The sequence below is a fragment of the Octopus sinensis genome, linkage group LG9 (genome assembly GCF_006345805.1).
Source record: "Octopus sinensis linkage group LG9, ASM634580v1, whole genome shotgun sequence".
Lineage (NCBI taxonomy): Eukaryota > Metazoa > Mollusca > Cephalopoda > Octopoda > Octopodidae > Octopus > Octopus sinensis.
Window position 1 is genome coordinate 27801445 of NC_043005.1, and position 20510 is coordinate 27821954.

At 36.6% G+C, this 20510-nt stretch overlaps 1 protein-coding gene across 1 annotated transcript in view; it reads right to left on the bottom strand.

The window, feature by feature from the left end:
* LOC115215605 overlaps window positions 1–20510 on the bottom strand; it is a 52678-nt gene that overhangs the window by 5912 nt on the left and 26256 nt on the right. The window contains exons 11-20 of the mRNA XM_029784828.2: window positions 19912–20070; window positions 18219–18436; window positions 16715–16821; window positions 14230–14369; window positions 12771–12854; window positions 9434–9518; window positions 8919–9117; window positions 6162–6324; window positions 2736–2855; window positions 448–801 (exon numbers count right to left, since the gene is read on the bottom strand). Of these exons, the coding sequence (XP_029640688.1) occupies window positions 448–801; window positions 2736–2855; window positions 6162–6324; window positions 8919–9117; window positions 9434–9518; window positions 12771–12854; window positions 14230–14369; window positions 16715–16821; window positions 18219–18436; window positions 19912–20070 (1629 nt within the window). The remainder of the gene's footprint in view (window positions 1–447; window positions 802–2735; window positions 2856–6161; window positions 6325–8918; window positions 9118–9433; window positions 9519–12770; window positions 12855–14229; window positions 14370–16714; window positions 16822–18218; window positions 18437–19911; window positions 20071–20510) is intronic.

Genomic DNA, 20510 nt, shown 5'->3' on the forward strand with positions numbered 1-20510 from the left:
ACAATAATTTCATTATTATTTTATATATATATATATATACCAGAATAAGCACATAAATGTGAAACAAGGTGGAAAAAAAAGAGTACTCAAATACCAGAGGTAGAGTAATATGCTTTAATAAAAACGAACAAAAATATCACAAAAACTGTTACTCAGAGTTTCACATTCCCATTCGCCGGACAGTTTTGTTTAACATTCTAAACAAAACTGTCCGACAAGCGGGAACATGAAGCTCTGAGTAACAGTTTTTGTGATATTTTTGCCGCTTTTTAAAATATGTGTGTGTGTGTGTGTGTGTGTGTGTACTCTCCATACCTACCTTATCATCATCATCCACCTCTTCATCATCATCATCATCATCATCATCATCATTATTGCTGCTACTCTGATTATTATAACTATAATAAATGAATTTAGACTTTTTAAAAAAATTTTAATACTACTTACAATTCCAACATCTGTTGAAGGAACTAAGGAAACATTGGAAATAATTCTGACGATCAAATTCTTTTCTTTAGACAAATGGATCAAGACTTTTGACACTTCCAATCCTCTGCTAACTGAGATGTTCAAGGTTTTGGAGAGGCGTTGTTCACCTAATTTCTTGGCTTTTACATAATCTGGTATTCTTTGCATGTCAATGATTAAATCTTCATCGCTTCCTTTCTTTAAACGCATATCTACCATCAGATATTGTTCCCTGAAGAGAGTGGTCCATGGTTTCACAATGGATTCAGCTTCAACGTATCCAGTTGTTTCCAGAAGAATTTCTGGTCTCTTCAGACCAACAAGACTCTTGATCTAGGTATAACAGAGAGGAATAAAACAATTTATTTATCTAGTGTTTTTTTTAGTTGCTTATAATTTGGAATAATTGTCATTTATTGAAATTAATCTTAATTAATTGAAATACATGGATAAAATAGTCTATAATTAAAATAATTTATCCCAGATTTCTTTAAATTTAAGTTTTTGTAGGGTCTAGAATTAGAAATACATGGTATCACTTTGTATGGACATATGGTAGGCTATCTTTCTGTGTGGAGTGGGGATCTGGGATGTGTGTGTGTATATGCATATGTGTGGTAAATAAGTATTCAATTGAATGCATAACATGGTATCATACAGTGTGAATCCAAAAGGATACTAAGAATAACTACACATGCATTTATAATGGATTCTATTTAATACACATGTTTCTGGTAGTTATGTAAGATAACTCTTATATAATATAACTTCTTCAGTAAACATTTCAAAATATAAATACTAAAGAAAAATTTGCCCTAAATATAGCAGCTTTCAGAATGATCATAGACAACCTGCCGTATAGCAGAGAGGATGAGGGATATTGTGAAACTCCTTTCCATAACACTCTAGCCTGTATTTGCTTGGACAATATGGTTTAACATAACAAGGATAATAGTGGAATGCTTTGCAGGACCCTAAAGAGAAAAATTCTGGTTAAGTGGATTGCCACAAAGATATGACTATGATAGGTTCTATAAGCATGTAATCGACAACTGTCTGTGTACATGTGTGCGCATGTATGCATATGTGTGTACTTGTGGTGCTGGGGTTACTACATGTGTGTGTGTGCAGTGTATGGATGTATGAGTGTGTACGTGTGGGGGGTACATGGGGGAGTGGAGGTAGGTAATTCCTTGTGCATTTAGTTCTGCTACAGTAAATGTTTACAAACAGCAAAGAATTGATCAGTAAGGAATATTTGTCCCCATAGAAATTTAGACTGTGCCAACATAGATGATCTAAGACTTTATTTCTGTCAGTAATTCTTATACATTATTTATATTATTTACATTTGACAGATATTTGTCCTCATCTTGTTTGTTGTTAACACAACATTTCATCTTGGGGAAATTTCGAACCTGGGTTCTCATTCCTAAGGTATTTTTCAATGTTGTTGTTATTATTATTATTATTATTATTATTATTATTATTATTATTATTATTATTATCATCATCATCATCATTATTATTCTTATTATTCAGGTTACTGCCTGGAATTGAACACAGGTATATGGTGTAGTGGTTAAGAGCATGGGCTACTACCCCCAAGATTCCGAGTTCGATTCCAGGCAGTGACCTGAATAATAATAATAATAATAATAATAATAATAATAATAATAATAATTATATTATTATTATTATATAATAATAATAATAATAATAATAATGATAATAATAATAATAATAATAACATCGAAAAATACCTTAGGAATGAGAACCTAGGTTCGAAATTTCCCCCAAGACACCTGATGAAGGCTGGAGAGTATATCAGCCGAAACGTGTTAACAACAAACAAGATGAGGACAAATATCTGTCAAATGTAAATAATGTAAATAATGTATATAATTCCTCATCTCTTAAATATAGAACTGTAGTAATTCTTATGTTTAACATACTTCGCCTTTTTGAGTTAGTCATCCTTATTTTGTATCAGTATCTTAATTGTATAAAGTGGGTGAGCTGGTAGAGTCATTAGCATTCCAGGCAAAAGGCTTAGCAGCATTTCAGCCGTCTTTACATTCTGAGTTCAAATCCCACTAAGGTCGACTTTGCCTTTCATCCTTTAGGAGTTGATAAAATAAGTACCAGTTAAATACTGGGGTTGATGTAATCGACTTACCCCACCCACTCCCCTGGAATTGATAGTTTTGTGCCAAAGTTTTTGAAATCAATATCTTAATTATATAGAAATATTTCTGTTGACTTACATAATTGCGTTTTGCAGGTGTTTGAACAGAAAGAGAGTTGAAAGCAATGAAATATCCTGATGGTCTGAACACCTGGATGCTTGCAATTGGAGTTACACTGGCATAGAAGATGGATTTGTCCTGTCAAAGAGAAGAAGAAGAATTTTAGCAATTAGCTCATGTTTTTATTTCCTTTTTTTTTTCTCTTCTCTCTCACTATCTGTACACACACACAAACACACACACACACACACACACACATGCGCACACACACGCATGCACACATACTCTCTTTTACTCTTTACTCTTTTACTCTTTTACTTGTTTCAGTCATATGACTGCAGCCATGCTGGTGCACCGCCTTTAGTCGAGCAAATCGACCCCGGGACTTATTCTATCTAAGCCCAGTACTTATTCTATCGGTCTCTTTTGCCGAACCGCTAAGTGACAGGGACGTAAACACACCAGCATCGGTTGTCAAGCAATGCTAGGGGGACAAACACACACACACATACACACACATACATATATATATATATTATTAGTGAATGGAAGAAATGGAGTTGAACGAAGATTGTACAGAATTCCTTTTATTACATTCTACACATGTTTCAAAGGCCACAATTTTCCAAATTCTGATTAAATAAGGATACCATATTGTAGCTTTCTCTTCAGGAAAAAACAGGAATTCCGTTGACAGAACAAAACAAAACAGAGGCGCAGCAACGCAATTCGAACGAGGACACTCCTTAAGAGCCCATGGGCTATTAAGGAGCGTCCTCGTTCGAATTGCGTTGCTGCGCCTCTGTTTTGTTTTGTTCTGTCAACGGAATTCCTGTTTTTTCCTGAAGAGAAAGCTACAATATGGTATCCTTATTTAATCAGAATTTGGAAAATTGTGGCCTTTGAAACATGTGTAGAATGTAATAAAAGGAATTCTGTACAATCTTCGTTCAACTCCATTTCTTCCATTCACTAATAATATTAAACTTCAATTATCCGCACCAACGCACGGTTGCAACACCAAATGGTCTTATCTCCAACCGTGCTTTTTTCTGCTGTGATTTTTGCTACCCAGGTATCGGTTAAACTTTTGAATAATCTGTAACAAGAAAATTCATCTTTCTATTTCAACAAACACATATATATATATATATATACATATATACGACAGGCCTCTTTCAGTTTCCGTCTACCAAATCCACTCACAAGGCATTGGTCGGCCCGGGGCTATAGCAGAAGACACTTGCCCAAGATGGCACGCAGTGGGACTGAACCCAGAACCATGTGGTGGGTTAGCAAGCTACTTACCACACAGCCACTCCTGCACACATACACACACATACATACATACGGGTTTGGTAAATAGAAACTGAAAGAAGCTCATCATATATTTTTGAAAAAGAGACCAATAGAAAAAGTATTAGGCTCAAGAAATATGTCCTGGGTCAATTTGTTTGACTAAAAGCCTTCATGGTGGTGCTCCAGCATGCCCACAATAAAATGACTGAAACAACTAAAAGAATAAAAGAATATATATATATATATATCTTTATATATATACACGCACACACATACAAGGTGCGATGGATTAATTGTTGCCATTTTATATTTTTAATTTCACACATGCGCATTGTTTGTTTTTGATTTTGTCGACTACACAGTATAGTAGGGTCAGTTGGGCACCATCTGTGAGAAAAGCAGCACCATGATGTAATTCACTCTGCCACAAATTTGGAAATGACATGTTGTGCTGCTTGACATTCACATCAGAAGCTCTAATCCAAACACATCAGAGTGTTTTGGGTGTCAATCCGAGGACAGAGCAATCTAAGGATATGTACTGAGAGTGATAAAAATCAAACATCCAGTCAACATCATGGTGTTTAGAGTGATCATTAGTGATGGCAACGTTATGTCTCTATCTTCCCAACACAGAGGCCTACATCAAGTGCCTGGAGGAGGTAGTGCTGTCCTTGGTCAAGAGGGTGGCTGCTGGAAGACCCTATGTTTGGCAACAGGACTCTGTACCATGCCACACAAGCAGGAGAACCCAAGCATGGCTGTCAGACAATTTCGGCGACCACATCACCCCTTACATCTGGTTACCTAACTCCCCAGACTGCAACCCCCTTGATTATTATGTGTGGGGTGCAGATAAGTGAGAGATCAACAAAACTCTTTGTAACACCAAAGATGAACTGAAGGCAAGGATTATGGCAGTATTCACCAACTTAAACAAAGAGACCATCTAGAAGAGTTGCAAAAGATTCCAAAGTCGTTTGAGGACCGTGATTGAAGCCAATGGCAATTTTATTGAATAAATTTACTCTTTAGTATTTCAAGATATTTTTATGTAATTTTAGTAAAAATATCTGTTAAAATGAGATCTCAATGTTATTTTCATTTTTGCATCTTTTAGATGACAATTTATCCACTGTACTCTGTATGTGTGTGTGGGTATATATATATATATACACACACATTTATATATATGTGTGTATGCATATGTTATTATATATATATATATATATATCTATACATATACATACTCTTACACACATACGTTTAATATCATCATCACCATTTAACGTCCGTTGTCCATGCTGGCATGGATTGGATGGTTTGACCAGGGTTGGCAAGCCAGTAGGCTGCACCAGACTCTAGTCTGATTTGGCATGGTTTTCTACAGCAGGATGCCCTTCCTGTCACTAACACATATCCATTTATCAAGTAAAGGATCTCTTATTTCACATGTCCTCAAAGGCTCAAAGCCAGCAGATGATTTCTTAACAGGAGAAATGACATTACAACTTGTAGCTCAGAAATTTTAGGAATACGAATGCAGACAAGCTCACAGACACACTTATGGACATTCATATACACATTCATATGCATATTATCCAAAGAAAAAGTTGTTTTTTTTAAAATTATTATTTTTACTGCATTTAGAAATATCTGAGAATACAGCAACTGGAAGAGACTGATGATTAGTGCCAAGGAACAACAACCATCAGTCCAAGTCTTCCTTGGACAACTGAATCTATGGACTGGGTAGTGAGAGTGCAACTTGTCCAGACTGCAACACTGTCACACACACATTTGATCACTGCATCTTGGTGTACATAATAGGGTTTTCCTTAACAGGATGAGTTATGGTATATCTGAAACAACATATCTATGGGGTGAATTCAGTCACCTGGCCAACTTCATACCATGTAACTGCCTTGTCAGAGCCAACCTTGGCCTACACAATAACAACAGCAATTGGATGAGAAGTCAGTTTTATAATAATTTTAGATTCTGTCCTAGTTAATGTTGAACAATCATTTTGTTTTTATTTGATTCCAGTTTTCTGAAAGTGGTGCAGCTGCATGGAATTATATGCAATGGTTAAACTAAAGACAATTTTTAATACAAAAGAGTTCTTCCTGACTTTGTTCTTACCTCCCAACGGGAAAGCTTCTTCACAATACGAATACGATTTTCAGTTACTGAAAGATGTGTGTCCAAGATTCTTAGATCACTCCAAGCATCAATGCGTGATCCTGTTTTCAAACTCATGTAAGCATTTTCTACAGAGACTTTGATTTCAGCACTTGTCAGAACACTGCAATATATCAAGCAGAAAACAGTAAAACCAATAAAGATTTATTTTGAGTTCGAATAAACCAAAAATTAAGCTAACCCTTTCCCAGGCCATAAAAGTCCATAACACCAGTATTTATTTCTGCTTGCTGTAATCTGGAGCTGGTGAGAGTTGAATATGGAGATGATGCCAGTGTATTTCAAGTATATTTTTCTATATGTTAGCTTGGTAAGTTAACAAAACACACCTCAGCTTCATAGTGCTGCTGCTTACTGCAGTCAACAGCCACATCACTTCTTAGAACTAGCTGGGCTTCAATATTATCTTCTGTGTAATCAAACTAATAATGTGATACGAACCATTGATCACTCATTTCATTATGTTGTTACTCTATCAACTCTATTTTCAGAACTCTCACAGATTTCAAAGGAGAGTACAAGTATAAAATATTTATTTCTTCATTGCCACAGGGGACAAACAAGGACAAACAAAAGGATTAAGTCAATTACATCAACACTAGTGTGTAACTGGTACTTATTTAATCGACCCTGAAAGGATGAAAGGCCAAGTTGACCTCGGCAGAATTTGAACTCAGAACATAATGGCAGACGAAATACCGCTAAGCAGTTTGCCGGGCGTGCTAACGATTCTGCCAGCTCATCTCCCTACAAGAATAAAATATTGAATCAGCTATTTATTGCCTAATCTTTCATTCTTACTAAACTCTTCCCCACACATGTGCCATGTTCATACAATGTGGGCATTCATGCCTCCATGAAAATGTCTTCTTATGGAGACACAACAATCTAGTCAATGGCTACACATGTCAAAGGGATAATCTTATATTACACTCATCTTATACATAAAAACAGGAACACACACTTAAAAATCTCAAAGTCTCTACAAATGTTATTCCTCACAATATCTGGTGATCTTTTATAGTGACCCACCTATGTAACACTTCTAAAGCTGCATGACTAACACTAAGATTCTCTTAATGAACAGCAGTATATGCTATAGTCAATATCATCTGCTGACTTTCTCCAAAGTAAAGCACTGCTCACATATATTTGGGATGGTGTGGTTATGACACACACAACTTAGGTTATAACCAAAAGATGCTGATCCAACAGATTGGAAAATATTTATTAACCGACACACTTCAATTACTGGTCCTCAACAGCAACAACAGCTTCCTGCCAAAACACTCAACTCCAACCATAGGCTTACAGACACGCTATTTCTTCTTCCTGTCTCTTCTACCATGACCACAGCTGCCTCTGCGATGATTTAATCCCCAACACACAACTGTTTACTCACAGATACACTGTTTCTTCCCTCTAACTCATCTACCATTTCTACAACAGCATCTACAAGAAGTTAATACCCAACACGCTAAAATCTGTGACTAACAGATGCAAAATTTCTTCTCTGAGTCTCTCCTCTGCTACCTGTACAACATTTGCACCTTTGAACAAATCAAACACAAACTTCCCTTTCCCACCAGCTCTACCTCCAATCTATATTTTTATTCTTTCTCTTGTCATTCCTATTGGAATTATCTCTTACATCCTGCAAGAATACTTTGTCCCTTCTTCCTTCCCAAAATTCTAACACTCTGCAATTCCCTTCTAAACTATACTTTTTCTGCAGATGTTGACCTCCAAATGCTAACAGAGGGCATTGAGCCGCTCCATCTCACTAATCTGGGATGACTTAATAAAGGATACAGGTCCTCCTCTTCCTCTCAATAACTAATATTAAAAAATTTAACAACACTAAAGCCCTTTATTTTAAGAAAAGGGAGTAAATGAAGGAGGTGAGGTTCATGCCTCTCTTACAAATATTATTGACTCAAGGAATTCAAAATGGCTCTAACCCAGAATCAAAATCAGTTTGCTGACTTCCCATACAGAAAGCATACTCTGTAGATATTAATAAGTTATATTAGTAACAACAGCTTCAACAATGGTTTCTTGTTCAGATACAAGGCTATCAATATTGAGTTGAGTCTGGTTGATTCAATTGAATTAAATACAGTGCTACTTCACTGGGATTTAAGTTTATTGAATCCAAAAGGATGAAAAACAGAGTTGATCTTGGCAGGATTTGAACTCAGAATGTAAAGAGCTGGAACAAATGCTGCAAGCATTTTTTCAATTGCTCAAATGGTTTTACCAATAATTTCTTTCAACAGAATACAAAGCAGATATTTTTGAGAAAATCATACATCTGACCAAAATGAATCCAGTCACTTTTCTTACATTGATCTCCAACCATTCCTTGTGTTGACCTAGCTGAGACAATTTATTAGCTGAACCTAATGCTTTCAAAACCTTTTTGAAAACATAAAGATTTTGCAGCTATTTCTAGCATATAAATTGACCAAATATTTCATTATTTCATAAAAAGATTCAGCTTTTGGTGGAAACATTTCACTGGTAAGTTCACCATTTGTAAGAATGTGTTTAAAAAATTTCTAATTTTTATTTATGACTTATTAAGCTTAGGAAGATTGTTTACTATGAATGTATAGACATGATTATGGCACTCATGCCTTTCTCAAGAACATTAGCAGTAACATAAGTAAAACATTATGGAAATATTATACATACATTGGCAATGATTCCAAAACACGTTGTACTGTATCGACCAACAATGAAGGATAAGCTCTAGCAATGACAAAAACGGTGAGTTGTTTCCTGAGAGTAACACCAAGTGAAGTTGGCAGTCTGTATACAGCATTGAGTGGAACTGCAACCTGGTTGATGCCAGATTGTTGAAGGGCCAAATATCTCTCATAAACTCGTCTCACTAAAATATTAAAAAGTAAAATAAAATAAAATTATTGATTATGAAAATATATATGTTAAGAAATTATATTAACAGATTAAGAGAATGAATAGATTAATAGAAGAGAAATATAACAGACCGACTGAATAATATATGAACAGATTACTAACAGATTAATGAAATAATAGGTTAGCTGAATGACAGATTAACATAATATCAAAGTAATATGAACAGATTATTGACAGATTAATGAAATAGTAGGTTAACTGAATAATAGATTAACAGATTAACTAACCATCATGAAATACAAATAATGCAATGATTTTAGAATTCTCACCTGCTTCTTGTACATTTGGAAGAGAAGTATATTCTACGTTTTGAATGAAAATTCTGATTTCAATCTCAGAAAGAATGTTATAAACCTAAAATGATAGAAATGGATAAAATATAACCAGCATCAAAAAATATGATTTAATAGTGTTCATGCCTTTTTCAAAGACATTAATAGTGTCTGTGTGAAGTGAATTGGTTTAAATAAGAAGCTGAAACCAACTTGTGCAATTCAGATAACTAGAAGCATATGGACAAGTTGAATGAGATTTTGTTGCTTTCATGTTTTTCTCAAAGAACATAAGCAAGATACACATGTATCAAATTCGATGACTGGCATTCATGCTAGCGGGGTGCAAAGAGCATCATACAAGTGTGATCGTTGACAGAGCGGCTAACCGACTTCCATGCCAGTGGCACATAAAAGGCACCATTCGAGTGTGATCATTACCAGCATCGCCTTACTGGCACTTGTGCCCGTGCTAGTAGGGTACCAAGAGCACCATCCAAGCATGATCGTTGCCAGAGCGGCTAACTGGCTTCCGTGCTGGTGGCACATAAAAGGGCACCATTCGAGCATGATCATTATCAGCCTTGCCTTACTAGCACCTGTGCCGGTGGCATGTGTAAAAAGATTCGAGCGAGGTCATTGCCAGTACCGCCTGACTGGCCTCATGCCGGTGGCACGTAAAAAGCACCCACTACACTCTTGGAGTGGTTGTCATTAGGAAAGGCATCCAGCTGTAGAAAATTTGCCAGATGAAGATTGGAGCCTGGTGCAGCGATCTGGTTCGCTAGTCCTCAGTCAAATCATCCAACTCATGCTAGCATGGAAAGCGGATGTTAAACGATGATGATGATGATGATGATGATGATGATGATGATGATATATATAATAAATTGACTTCAGCAAGGTGGGCATCAATGGATTCAGCTTGCTTTGGGTACAGAGACGAATGTGAATATGTAGGATACAAGGCTATCTCAAGAGATCTAGTAACAAGATATCACCATCTTCATCATCATCATCATCATCATCATCATCATCATCATCATCACCATCATCATTTTACATCCCCTTTCTATGCTGGCAAATGTCAGACAGGTGACTGCTGCACCCGAAGTGAAAGAGAAGCCCATCTTGCTTACAAATTTTCATTTTTGGCCTTATTTCTACATCTGGATGCCCTTTCAAATCCCCACAACTTTACAGAGTGTACTAGGTGCATTTTTTCATAAAACCAACAGTAGAGACGTCATGCATATACATATATATATAATATCTATATTATATACAGTGTGTTTGTGTGTTGGCTTGCCCAGAATATGTTTACTGACCATATAAACAATAAATAGCAGATTTCAAAGAATTTGATGACAACCACTATTATTATTGTTATTGTTATTCTAAAAGACATTACTAAACTATTCTGCCTGAACTCCACACATCCAGCTTCACTGTTGCCTTTCCAAATAAAGCAGTTGAAAAACAAATGCATTTGTTTTTCAATAATACATTGTGCATTTGTTTTTCAACTGTTTCGTTTGGGAAAAATATTCTGAAAATGTAAACATCTGTAATTGCAAATGATATATATATATATATATATATATATATATATATATATATATATTATATATATATATATCATTTGCCACGATAGCCACTACACATTCTTAATCTTCTCTCTTTATTTTCTCTTCTTTATTTTCTCTCCTTGTTTCCTTATATATATATATTTTTATTATTTATTTATGCGCCCTTTTCAATTGAAGATATCCACCAGGGTCATACTATGTGTGTCTGTACGATGACGATTGATACTTTGGAGTGGCAAATTATGTTTCAGCTGAACACTCTGATCATTATCATCATCCTCATCATCGTCATCATTTAACGTCTGTTTTCCATGATGGCATGGGTTGGACGGTTTGACTGGGGTCTGGGAAGCCAGGAGGCTGCACCAGGCTCCAATCTGATCTGGTAGTGTTTCTACAGCTGGATGCCCTTCCTAACACCAACCACTCCGAGAGTGTAGTGGGTGATTTTCATGTGCCACCAGCACAGGGGCCAGGGGGGTGCCTGGCAATGACCACGATCGGTTGGTGCATTTTACTTGCCACCAGCACGGAAGCCAATCAAGATGGCGCTGGCATCGGCCACATTCAGATGGTGCTTTTCACGTGCCACCAGCATAGGGATCACAACTACAATTTCCATTTGATTTTGATGTACTAGATTAACAGGTCATCCCAAAGGCCCCCATCAGTCATTTTTACTGTCCAATAAGTGATGATATCAGTTAGATTCCCGTAGAAGACATAATTGTAAATTTGGATCCTCCTTCTTCTGAAAACAGTAGCAGTCATTTCTATCATTTTTCGTGTTATGATATACAAAGTTTGATGTGATATGTATTAAGCTAACAAACAGCTTTTGAATCATTTTGTCTTCCACCATTTCATGTTATCTTTGACTTTTCACTATGTTTATTAATTTTTCTTCAGCTTTGGAGGTAAAATACAGACTAAGAAACTTTTTATGATTGTCCCATTAACTATCAATATGGGACAAGTGGAGTTTTTCTTCTTTTCAAAACCCTAAATCTATAAAGATATTATAAAGTACGAGATTTCATATGCCAATCACATTGTTGTTGCTGCTGTTGTTGTATAGCGAAGAGGTCAATGTCAAAGGATTTTGGGGTTTGAAAATTTTTCTAATTGCCACACATTAATTTCTGTACCTCTGAACGAAAATACTCAACAAAAATAAGAATATACAATTTGAGGCATGTTCAGTGGATGTAAGTCGATATTTAGAGCAGTCACATAGTGGTTGGAGAAAAAAGTATATCAAGTTACACGATGTAGAATTAAACCATGTTACATGATGTTGCAACATGTAACAGTTTAACTGTTACATGGAATTGCTATATGTAGCAGTCAAACCACATAAATGGAGTTGTAACATGTAGGAGTTAAATCATGGCATGAGAAGTTGCAACATGTAGCAATCAAACTATGTTACATGAAGTATAACTTCATGAGACTTGATATAACACAACATGGTGAGATTGGCACTGTTCATGCTTATGTTGAACATCTCTATTTTAACAATTTTTGAAGAAAATGAGAATAGGATGGAGTTCCAGAAGGTTGGCATTCTGGGGAGGAACACAGGATCAACTTTTACAATCGAGAGGCATACTCAAAGATATTGTGTTCAATGATGTAACCAATTCTTATTTTATCAATTTCAATGGTGCATTGGACACAATGGTTTCCTATAGGAGATTTGAACTTATTAAAAATAAAAAGAAATTAAATTAAATCCCTCATACCTCCTCCAGCATTTCAGGTTTCCAGCTCTCGCTGGGTAACTGAACAATTCTCTTGAGGACTTCAGTTGGCAACATCAGTTGAATCTGAAAGATACAAATATCAATGACACAATGCATTAAGTATGTTTGACAATAACTATTTAATTCAGTAAAAAAATGTATTTTTTAACTTTACAACTCAATCTTTCTTATGTCTAAAATTATATATAGGTGCAGACGTGGCTGTGTGGTAAGTAGCTTGCTTACTAACCACATAGTTCCAGGTTCAGTCCCACTGTGTGGCATCTTGGGCAAGTATCTTCTACTACAGCCTTGGGCTGACCAAAGCCTTGTGAGTGGATTTGGTAGACGGAAACTGAAAGAAGCCCGTCGTATATATGTGTGTATGTTTGTCTGTCTGCATTTATTCACCCACCATCACTTCACAACCAATGTTGGTATGTTTACGTCTCCTGTAACTTAGTCGTTCAGCAAAAGAGACCAATAGAATAAGTACCAGGCTTACAAAGAATAAGTCCTGGGGTCGATTTGTTCGACTAAAGGTGGTGCTCCAGCATGGCTGCAGTCAAATGACTGAACCAAATAAAAGAATAAAATAATATACATACATATATATATATATATATATATATATATACTATTCTGAGAGTGTAGTGGGTGCTTTTACACACCACGGGCATGAGGGCTAGTCAGGCAGTTCTGGCAACGATTACGCTCAAAAGGTATTTTTTACGTGCTACCTGCACAGGAGCCAGTCCTGCAGCACTGGCATTCGAATGTTATTTTCACGTGCCACTGGCACATGCACCACTAAGGTGACTCTGGCAACAATCTCGCTCAGATGGTGCTTTAAATGTTCCACTAGAACGAGTGCAAATCAGGTGGTACTGTCATTGGCCATGTCAGTGATTTTGATTTTGATTTCACTTGCCTCAATAGGCCTTTGCAAGCAAAGTTTATTGTCCAATGAATGAGGGGTACTCATAAGTAGGCTGGTTACACCCACTGGCATAGGCCTGTATATATATATCCACACATATATTTATATATGCATATGTATATGTATGTGTGCATGTATATGTGTGTGTGTATTGTGTAGATATGCATATTTTGTGGGAAAGGTAGTAGTAATTGATTAGCACATTTTCCTGGGGAAGATTTGTCTCTCTTCCACATTTACACTCTGTCTTAGAAAAGTGAATATAAACTCCACCACCTTATCTAGTCATACAAACATTTGTGATTTGGTAAAACACTGGTGCCAAACCTTTGTTCTTGCTATATTAGGACAGACTTCATCCCACCTCTACAAGAGGACCCAAATGTGTTAGGAGAGTATTTTGTGACAGCACAATCCTCAAGCTCTGATGAACAGAAGGCCTAGAGAGCTGATGACAAAACAGGATATGAACCTAATACTGCAAGGTTAATGTAGGTCAATAGCAGCAGATAATCTCACCTCAAGTGGCTCCATCTTCCTGCCAAGACCAAAGGTATCAATCTTCAATATTATGATGGAAATACGATCTTCAGGAAGGTCAGTAACATTGCTGGAGTGGATGAGTTCAGCTTGGAGAGCTACACCCATGTTGGACTTCTCTGAAAATAGGTAGAGATTTTATTATTATCGGGAGGAGGAATAGTGTTGAGAGATGTGGCTTTGTGCCAGTTGAGAGGTTTAGGTATAACAGAGGAACAGAGGTAGGTGTGTTGCTTTAGAGGAGATACCTGGCTACCCCAGTAGGGAAAAAAGGAGAAAAGAGAGGGAGGGGTGGTGGCGATAATAATAGTAAAAATAATAATAATTATAATGGATGTTGAATGTCTCCCATGATAATTAACAGCCAAGTATCAAAGCAGAAAGAGACCCTTTGAGACCTCTGACAACAGGCTGCTGTCCACTCGCACAGAATCTACCAGAACAAACAAAATTGAATGTTATGAGAAGTAAAACAATAATAATAGTTAGTAAAATAGTGAAGTCACATGGCTCAATGGTTAGAGTGTCGAGCTTACGATTGTGAGGTTGTGATTTCAATTCCTGCACCAGGGTGTGTGTTGTGTTCTTGAGCAAGGCTCTTTATCTCACATTGCTCTAGTTTGCTTAGCTGTAGAAATGAGTTGCAATGTCACTGGTGCCAAGCTGTATCGGCCCCTTTACCTTTCTCTTGGATAACATCGGTGGCATGAAGAGGGGAGGTTGGTATGCATGGGCAACTGCTGGTCTTTCATAAAAACAACCCTAGATATAAGGCCTGAAATTTGTTGGGGAGGGAGCTAATCGATTGCATCGACCCCCAGTGCTCAACTGGTACTTATTCTATCAACACCAAGAGGATGAAAGGCAAAGTCAATCTCAGCAGAATCTGAATTCAGCAGAAGTAGTTGGGGAGCATAATAGCCATGTGTTGAAAGGAATTCTTTAGGGTTTGAATAATTCACTTCTGGAAACATGTGTGTTTTGTTCAACATCCATAAACAAACCTTATTCAGGGACCTTTTGAGCAGGATGGGCTACTTGACCTGAAGAAAATTCTAACTGGGCCCCACCTGCAAGTTCATGTGCTGTTTATATTGATACGAGATCACCATGTCGTACACATATGGTCGTGATGCATGTGCCTGGTGTACCCATATCAGATGGGTAGTTATGATGGGTATACTGGGCTTTGTATATTTGTATCCCAATGTCACTTTGATGGCATGTACTGCTCTCTCACTCAAAGGAAAGAAGAAGAAGAAGAAGAAGAAGAAGAGAAGAAGAAGAAGAAGAAGAAATCGGGGAACATGGCCCACAGGAAAATTATGAATATTTGACAATGAATGAAGAAGATGGTATACAACATGCTACTATGAAGGAAAAAATAAGAACGTAATACTATAGGAAAATAAGACTTGTACTGAGGACTGAACTCATCTTGAGAAATCATATCGAAGCCATTAACACCCTGGCATTTCCAGTAGACCAATATAGTTTTAACATCATTAATTGGAATCCTACAGAGCTTCAATGCCTTGACAGGAAGATAAGAAATTATTGACATCTAAGAACATGCACCACCCAAAGGCAGATGTTGACCATCTGTACCTACTTAGAAGTAGTGGAGGAAGAGGAACGATGAAATTAGAACTGTGCTATAAGACCATAGTAGCAATGGACAGGAACTTGTCTAGTACAGAGGACTGGATGCTGTGGCTTGTGTGTGAACATAAAAGCAGCAAAAAATTACATTCTGTTGTCAAAGATTATTATTAAAGACAGGGAAGAAAATATTTGTAAACTAATAGATGTAAGTATTCCACCTGATAAAAATATATCTGTAAAGGAATTTGACAAAGTAAAAACAAGAACATAGAAATTGAAATACATAAGATGTGGCATCTTAAGGCAAAAATTGTTATTGCAGGTACCCTAGATATAATAAAAACAGGGCATCAGAAACATCCAGACAACATCCCAGCAGAACCATGTTTTTCAGAAATCCAAAAGATTGTGCTGACAAGTACTGTCCATATCTTTAGAAAAACCCTATCAATTTAAATGTCTGTATTGTATTATATGGAAGTATTTCATATAATACTTGCCCAAGGTGTGGCACCTTGGGCAAGTGTCTTCTACTATAGCCTTGTGAATGGATCTGGTAGACGGAAATTAAAGTTTGGCAAGGGGAAGTGGCAAGGAATACCTCCGTATGATACAACACAGACATTTCAATTGATAGGGTTTTTCTAAGGATGCAAGCAGTACTTGTCAGCACAATCTTTTGGAGTTCTGTAAGACATGGTTCTCCTGGGACGTTGTTTAAATGTTTCTGACATCCTGTTTTTATCAAGGGATGATCTCAAGTGGGTTATTATAAAAAAAATTAAAGCATCAAAGAACCACTGAATGGTAAACTTTGAGATTACAGGTAAGAGAAGAGATTCTAATTATTAATACATACCACAGTAAAATGGTAAACTGTAAGCTCTGGAAACGTTGATGTTCAATAAGCTTCTTTCTGGAGTTAATAAGGTAAGCATATTTTTCAGATCACAAGCTTTTTTGGCCCTGAAATACACATATAAAATATGGTTTTAAAATAAAAAGTTGATGTTTTTAGTTTAATGACAATAATTGTAATTATAGTAATTGTTTCCAACATAGGTATAAGGTCAGCAATACAGGCAAAGTGAGGTGGGGTTACTAGATTAATTCAGCCCTAGTATTTGACTGATAATGAGAGACAAAAAAGCAGAGCTGACCTTACTGTGATTTGAACATAAAGACATAAAGACCAGATACAAAAACTACTGCTGCTGCTGCTGCTACTACTACTACTACTACTACTACTACTACTACTACTATGTAAAAGATTACACTATTAATAGCTTGTTACGGTTATCTCTACAGAAATATTAGACAGCACTGATTTTGGTGCAATGTAGAGGTAACCTTGATATCATGATGCAAAGCTCACTGCTAAAACAAGAGAACACAGATTTATAACAATGTTTAATATACAAGAATGGTAGGTACAAGCGTGGCTGTGTACGAAGAAGCTTGTTTCCCAACCACATTGTTCTGGGTTCAGTTCCACTGTGTGGCACCTTGGGCAAGTGTCTTCTACTATAGCCTTGTGAGTGGATCTGGTAGACGGAAACTGAAAAAAGCCCATCATCATCATCATCATCATCATCATCGTTTAACGTCCGTTTTCCGTGCTAGCACGGGTTGGACGGTTCGACCAGAGTCTGGGAAGCCAGGGGCTGCACCAGGCTCTAGTCTGATCTGGCAGAGTTTCTACAGCTGGATGCCCTTCCTAACGCCAACCACTCCGCGAGTGTAGTGGGTGCTTTTTACGTGCCACCTGCACAGGTGCCAGAGGTGTCCAGCATCGGCCAAGAGGGTCCGGCATATATATATATATATATATATATAAATACATATAAAGCTAATCCAAATGTATGTATGTATGTATGTATGTATGTATCTGTGTGCCTGTGTTTGTATCCCACCATCACTTGACAACTGATGGTGGTGTGTTTATGTCCCTGTAACTTAGTGGTTCAGCAAAGGAGACTGATAGAATTAGTGCTAGACTTACAAAGAATAAGTCCTGGGGTTGATTTGTTTAACTAAAGGTGGAGCTACAGCATGGCCACAGTCACATGACTGAAACAAGTAAAAGAAGGAAAGAAATACTTTGTTGTATGTTCTGGTTGCATAACAAGATACCACGTGCCTAATTGTCATTAATTCTTAATAGCTGTAATAACGATGAGGTGATATTATATTGGCACAAAGACAGACATTTTGTGAAAGCAAAAAGAGAGGTGAGTGTACAGTCGGCTTCAATGACCACAGCACAGCGCATCACTAATGGATAGCAGGATATAAACTTAAACTGAGCTGCAATGGAGGATTTTTTTTTTAATTTATGTGGGGGAGGGGGTGTTAAAACTTACATTGGTTTCTCAGTTGGGAAGTTTCTGTTAGCTGTAATTGTTAAGATGTCCTCAATGTAGGAACGAATGTTCCAAGAACAGTTTTTCTTTTGGACAACTTTAATATCAGCCCATGATTCATTGAGTGGGGACAGGTAGAGGTACGTTTTCAGAGCCAACATACGGATTTCTTCATGTTCGGTACAATTTGCATACATCTTGAAGCTCTCAATCAAAGCCTGAAGAAAACAAACGGAACATACAGAGCAACAATTAAAGATGTGCAAGTTATGATTAGTTTAATTAAGATCAAAAGCCTCTCCTTTTTTATATGGTGTCATGTAATGACATGACCAATATTGAAACAAAAAAATTGATAAATGAAAATAATAAGAAATTCATTATTTTTCTATGCTATAAGACCATTATTAGAATAGGTTTAGTAATTTTAACAACTAGTTACCAATGACTATAATTATAACCACCTATATTAACTTGCAGCGTACACTTCAGTGAAATGCCTCTCTCCCCTTTATTATATATACATGCATTCGAACGTAGCAGGTAACAGCTAGCCTTTGGCTGCTATTTGGACCCTGTTGTGTCAACTACACTGATTGGTTAGTATTGGCACAATTTGTCTCTTACTCTGTCGCACCAACCTGTAGCATATAACCAATCAGAGCCTCTAAATAAAATCACATGAGACAGCCTGTTCTCAACCCAGTTTTGAGCCTACAGCCCCTTATAAAAACCCAGCTTCTCCTTGTCTCAAGGTCTTTGTTTTCTCCAGAGCTTTTAAAGTCTAGCCACTGACCACACAAGACATAGCCAATTCCAGCGACAACACCACAGCTGCTGCGTTGAGACTTACCAACTTCATCCAGCAGCTTTCAGTGACCTCCATCTCCATTGCTACCATCATCCTAATGTCAATATCATCTCAACAGGCAACTCACCTATTGTTCATGAATTACTTCACCATGGATCAACAGCGAATATATAACCTGCGAGAATTCCTATACCAAGTGACCCAGGCAACAGTATCACAGCCACAACTTTACATATGACATGTACCGCAAATGGCTCAGCATTATGGCCACAACTTCTTGATACAGTATTTCAATTACTGTGTACAATTGACTACAAACTGGTATTTCTCATTCTTGTGTCTGAACATTCGTTTAACTTCTCATTATAGACTCTTTCACTGTCTCCTTCATTGCTATTCCTATATGTACTTAACACACACGCATACATCCATACCTATACACACATACGCTTTGTTCTCATGACAGCCTGTTTATTATTCTGTATACATGACACACACACAGACACACATCTTAACATGTTGATTAATCTTCTCTTAAACATACTACTCAGTTGTGTCTCTCTTTTCCCTCTGCTACATATATGTATTATTCTTTTTTATATTTATTGTAAGGGCTGTGTGATGTACTAAACACTAATTCTTGTTACCTCACATTGCACAGTCTTTACAAACTACTAAAATTGTCAGTACTAACTACTAAACCCATTAATACTATTCAGTATGTTTCCAGTCATGCCCTAACCACAGAGATAATGTGACTTTTATATAAATAAAATAAAATAAAATAAAATGAAAACATGACTAAATAGAAGAAAAAGATGAAATGTGGAAAATAAATTTCTCAAAAAATGAAACAAAAAAAATTTTGAAGATAACATTTACTTTTGGAACATCAGATTCATTTGAATGTCTCAGTGTCTCCAGGGTCAAAATCTTCAGTTCACGGGTTTGAACCTGTGGGAACAGTCTCATGACATGTCCAAGATTTCCAGCCATCTTCAGAGCCAAATCAGGTTTGGTTGACATCAATTCTTCAATAATCTAAAAGAAGAGATGAAGGGTAAGAAGGAATTTTTGAGCAAGTTGATGTGTCAGAGAAACATTACATAGTGACATCACACACACATGCACACACATAGACATACATACATACACACATACACATATATGATGTATATATATTTATGTATATGTATATATATATATGTGGGGGTGTTGTGTGTGTGTGTGTATAGTTGAAATTTATAGAAAAACAAAAGATGAAGACAGGTGTATGAACAACAAGCAAGTGTATTAGTTTGACATTTGGGAAAAATAAAAAAGTCATTTACATTTTGAACCTATGCTTTTCAGCAGACAGGAATAAGAGAAAATAAACAGAGAGAGAATGAAAAAAACTTATAGAGTTCAGCGGTCCAACATGGCAAATATATATATATATATATAAGGAAATAATTTTATTCTCACATGCAGGATAATGC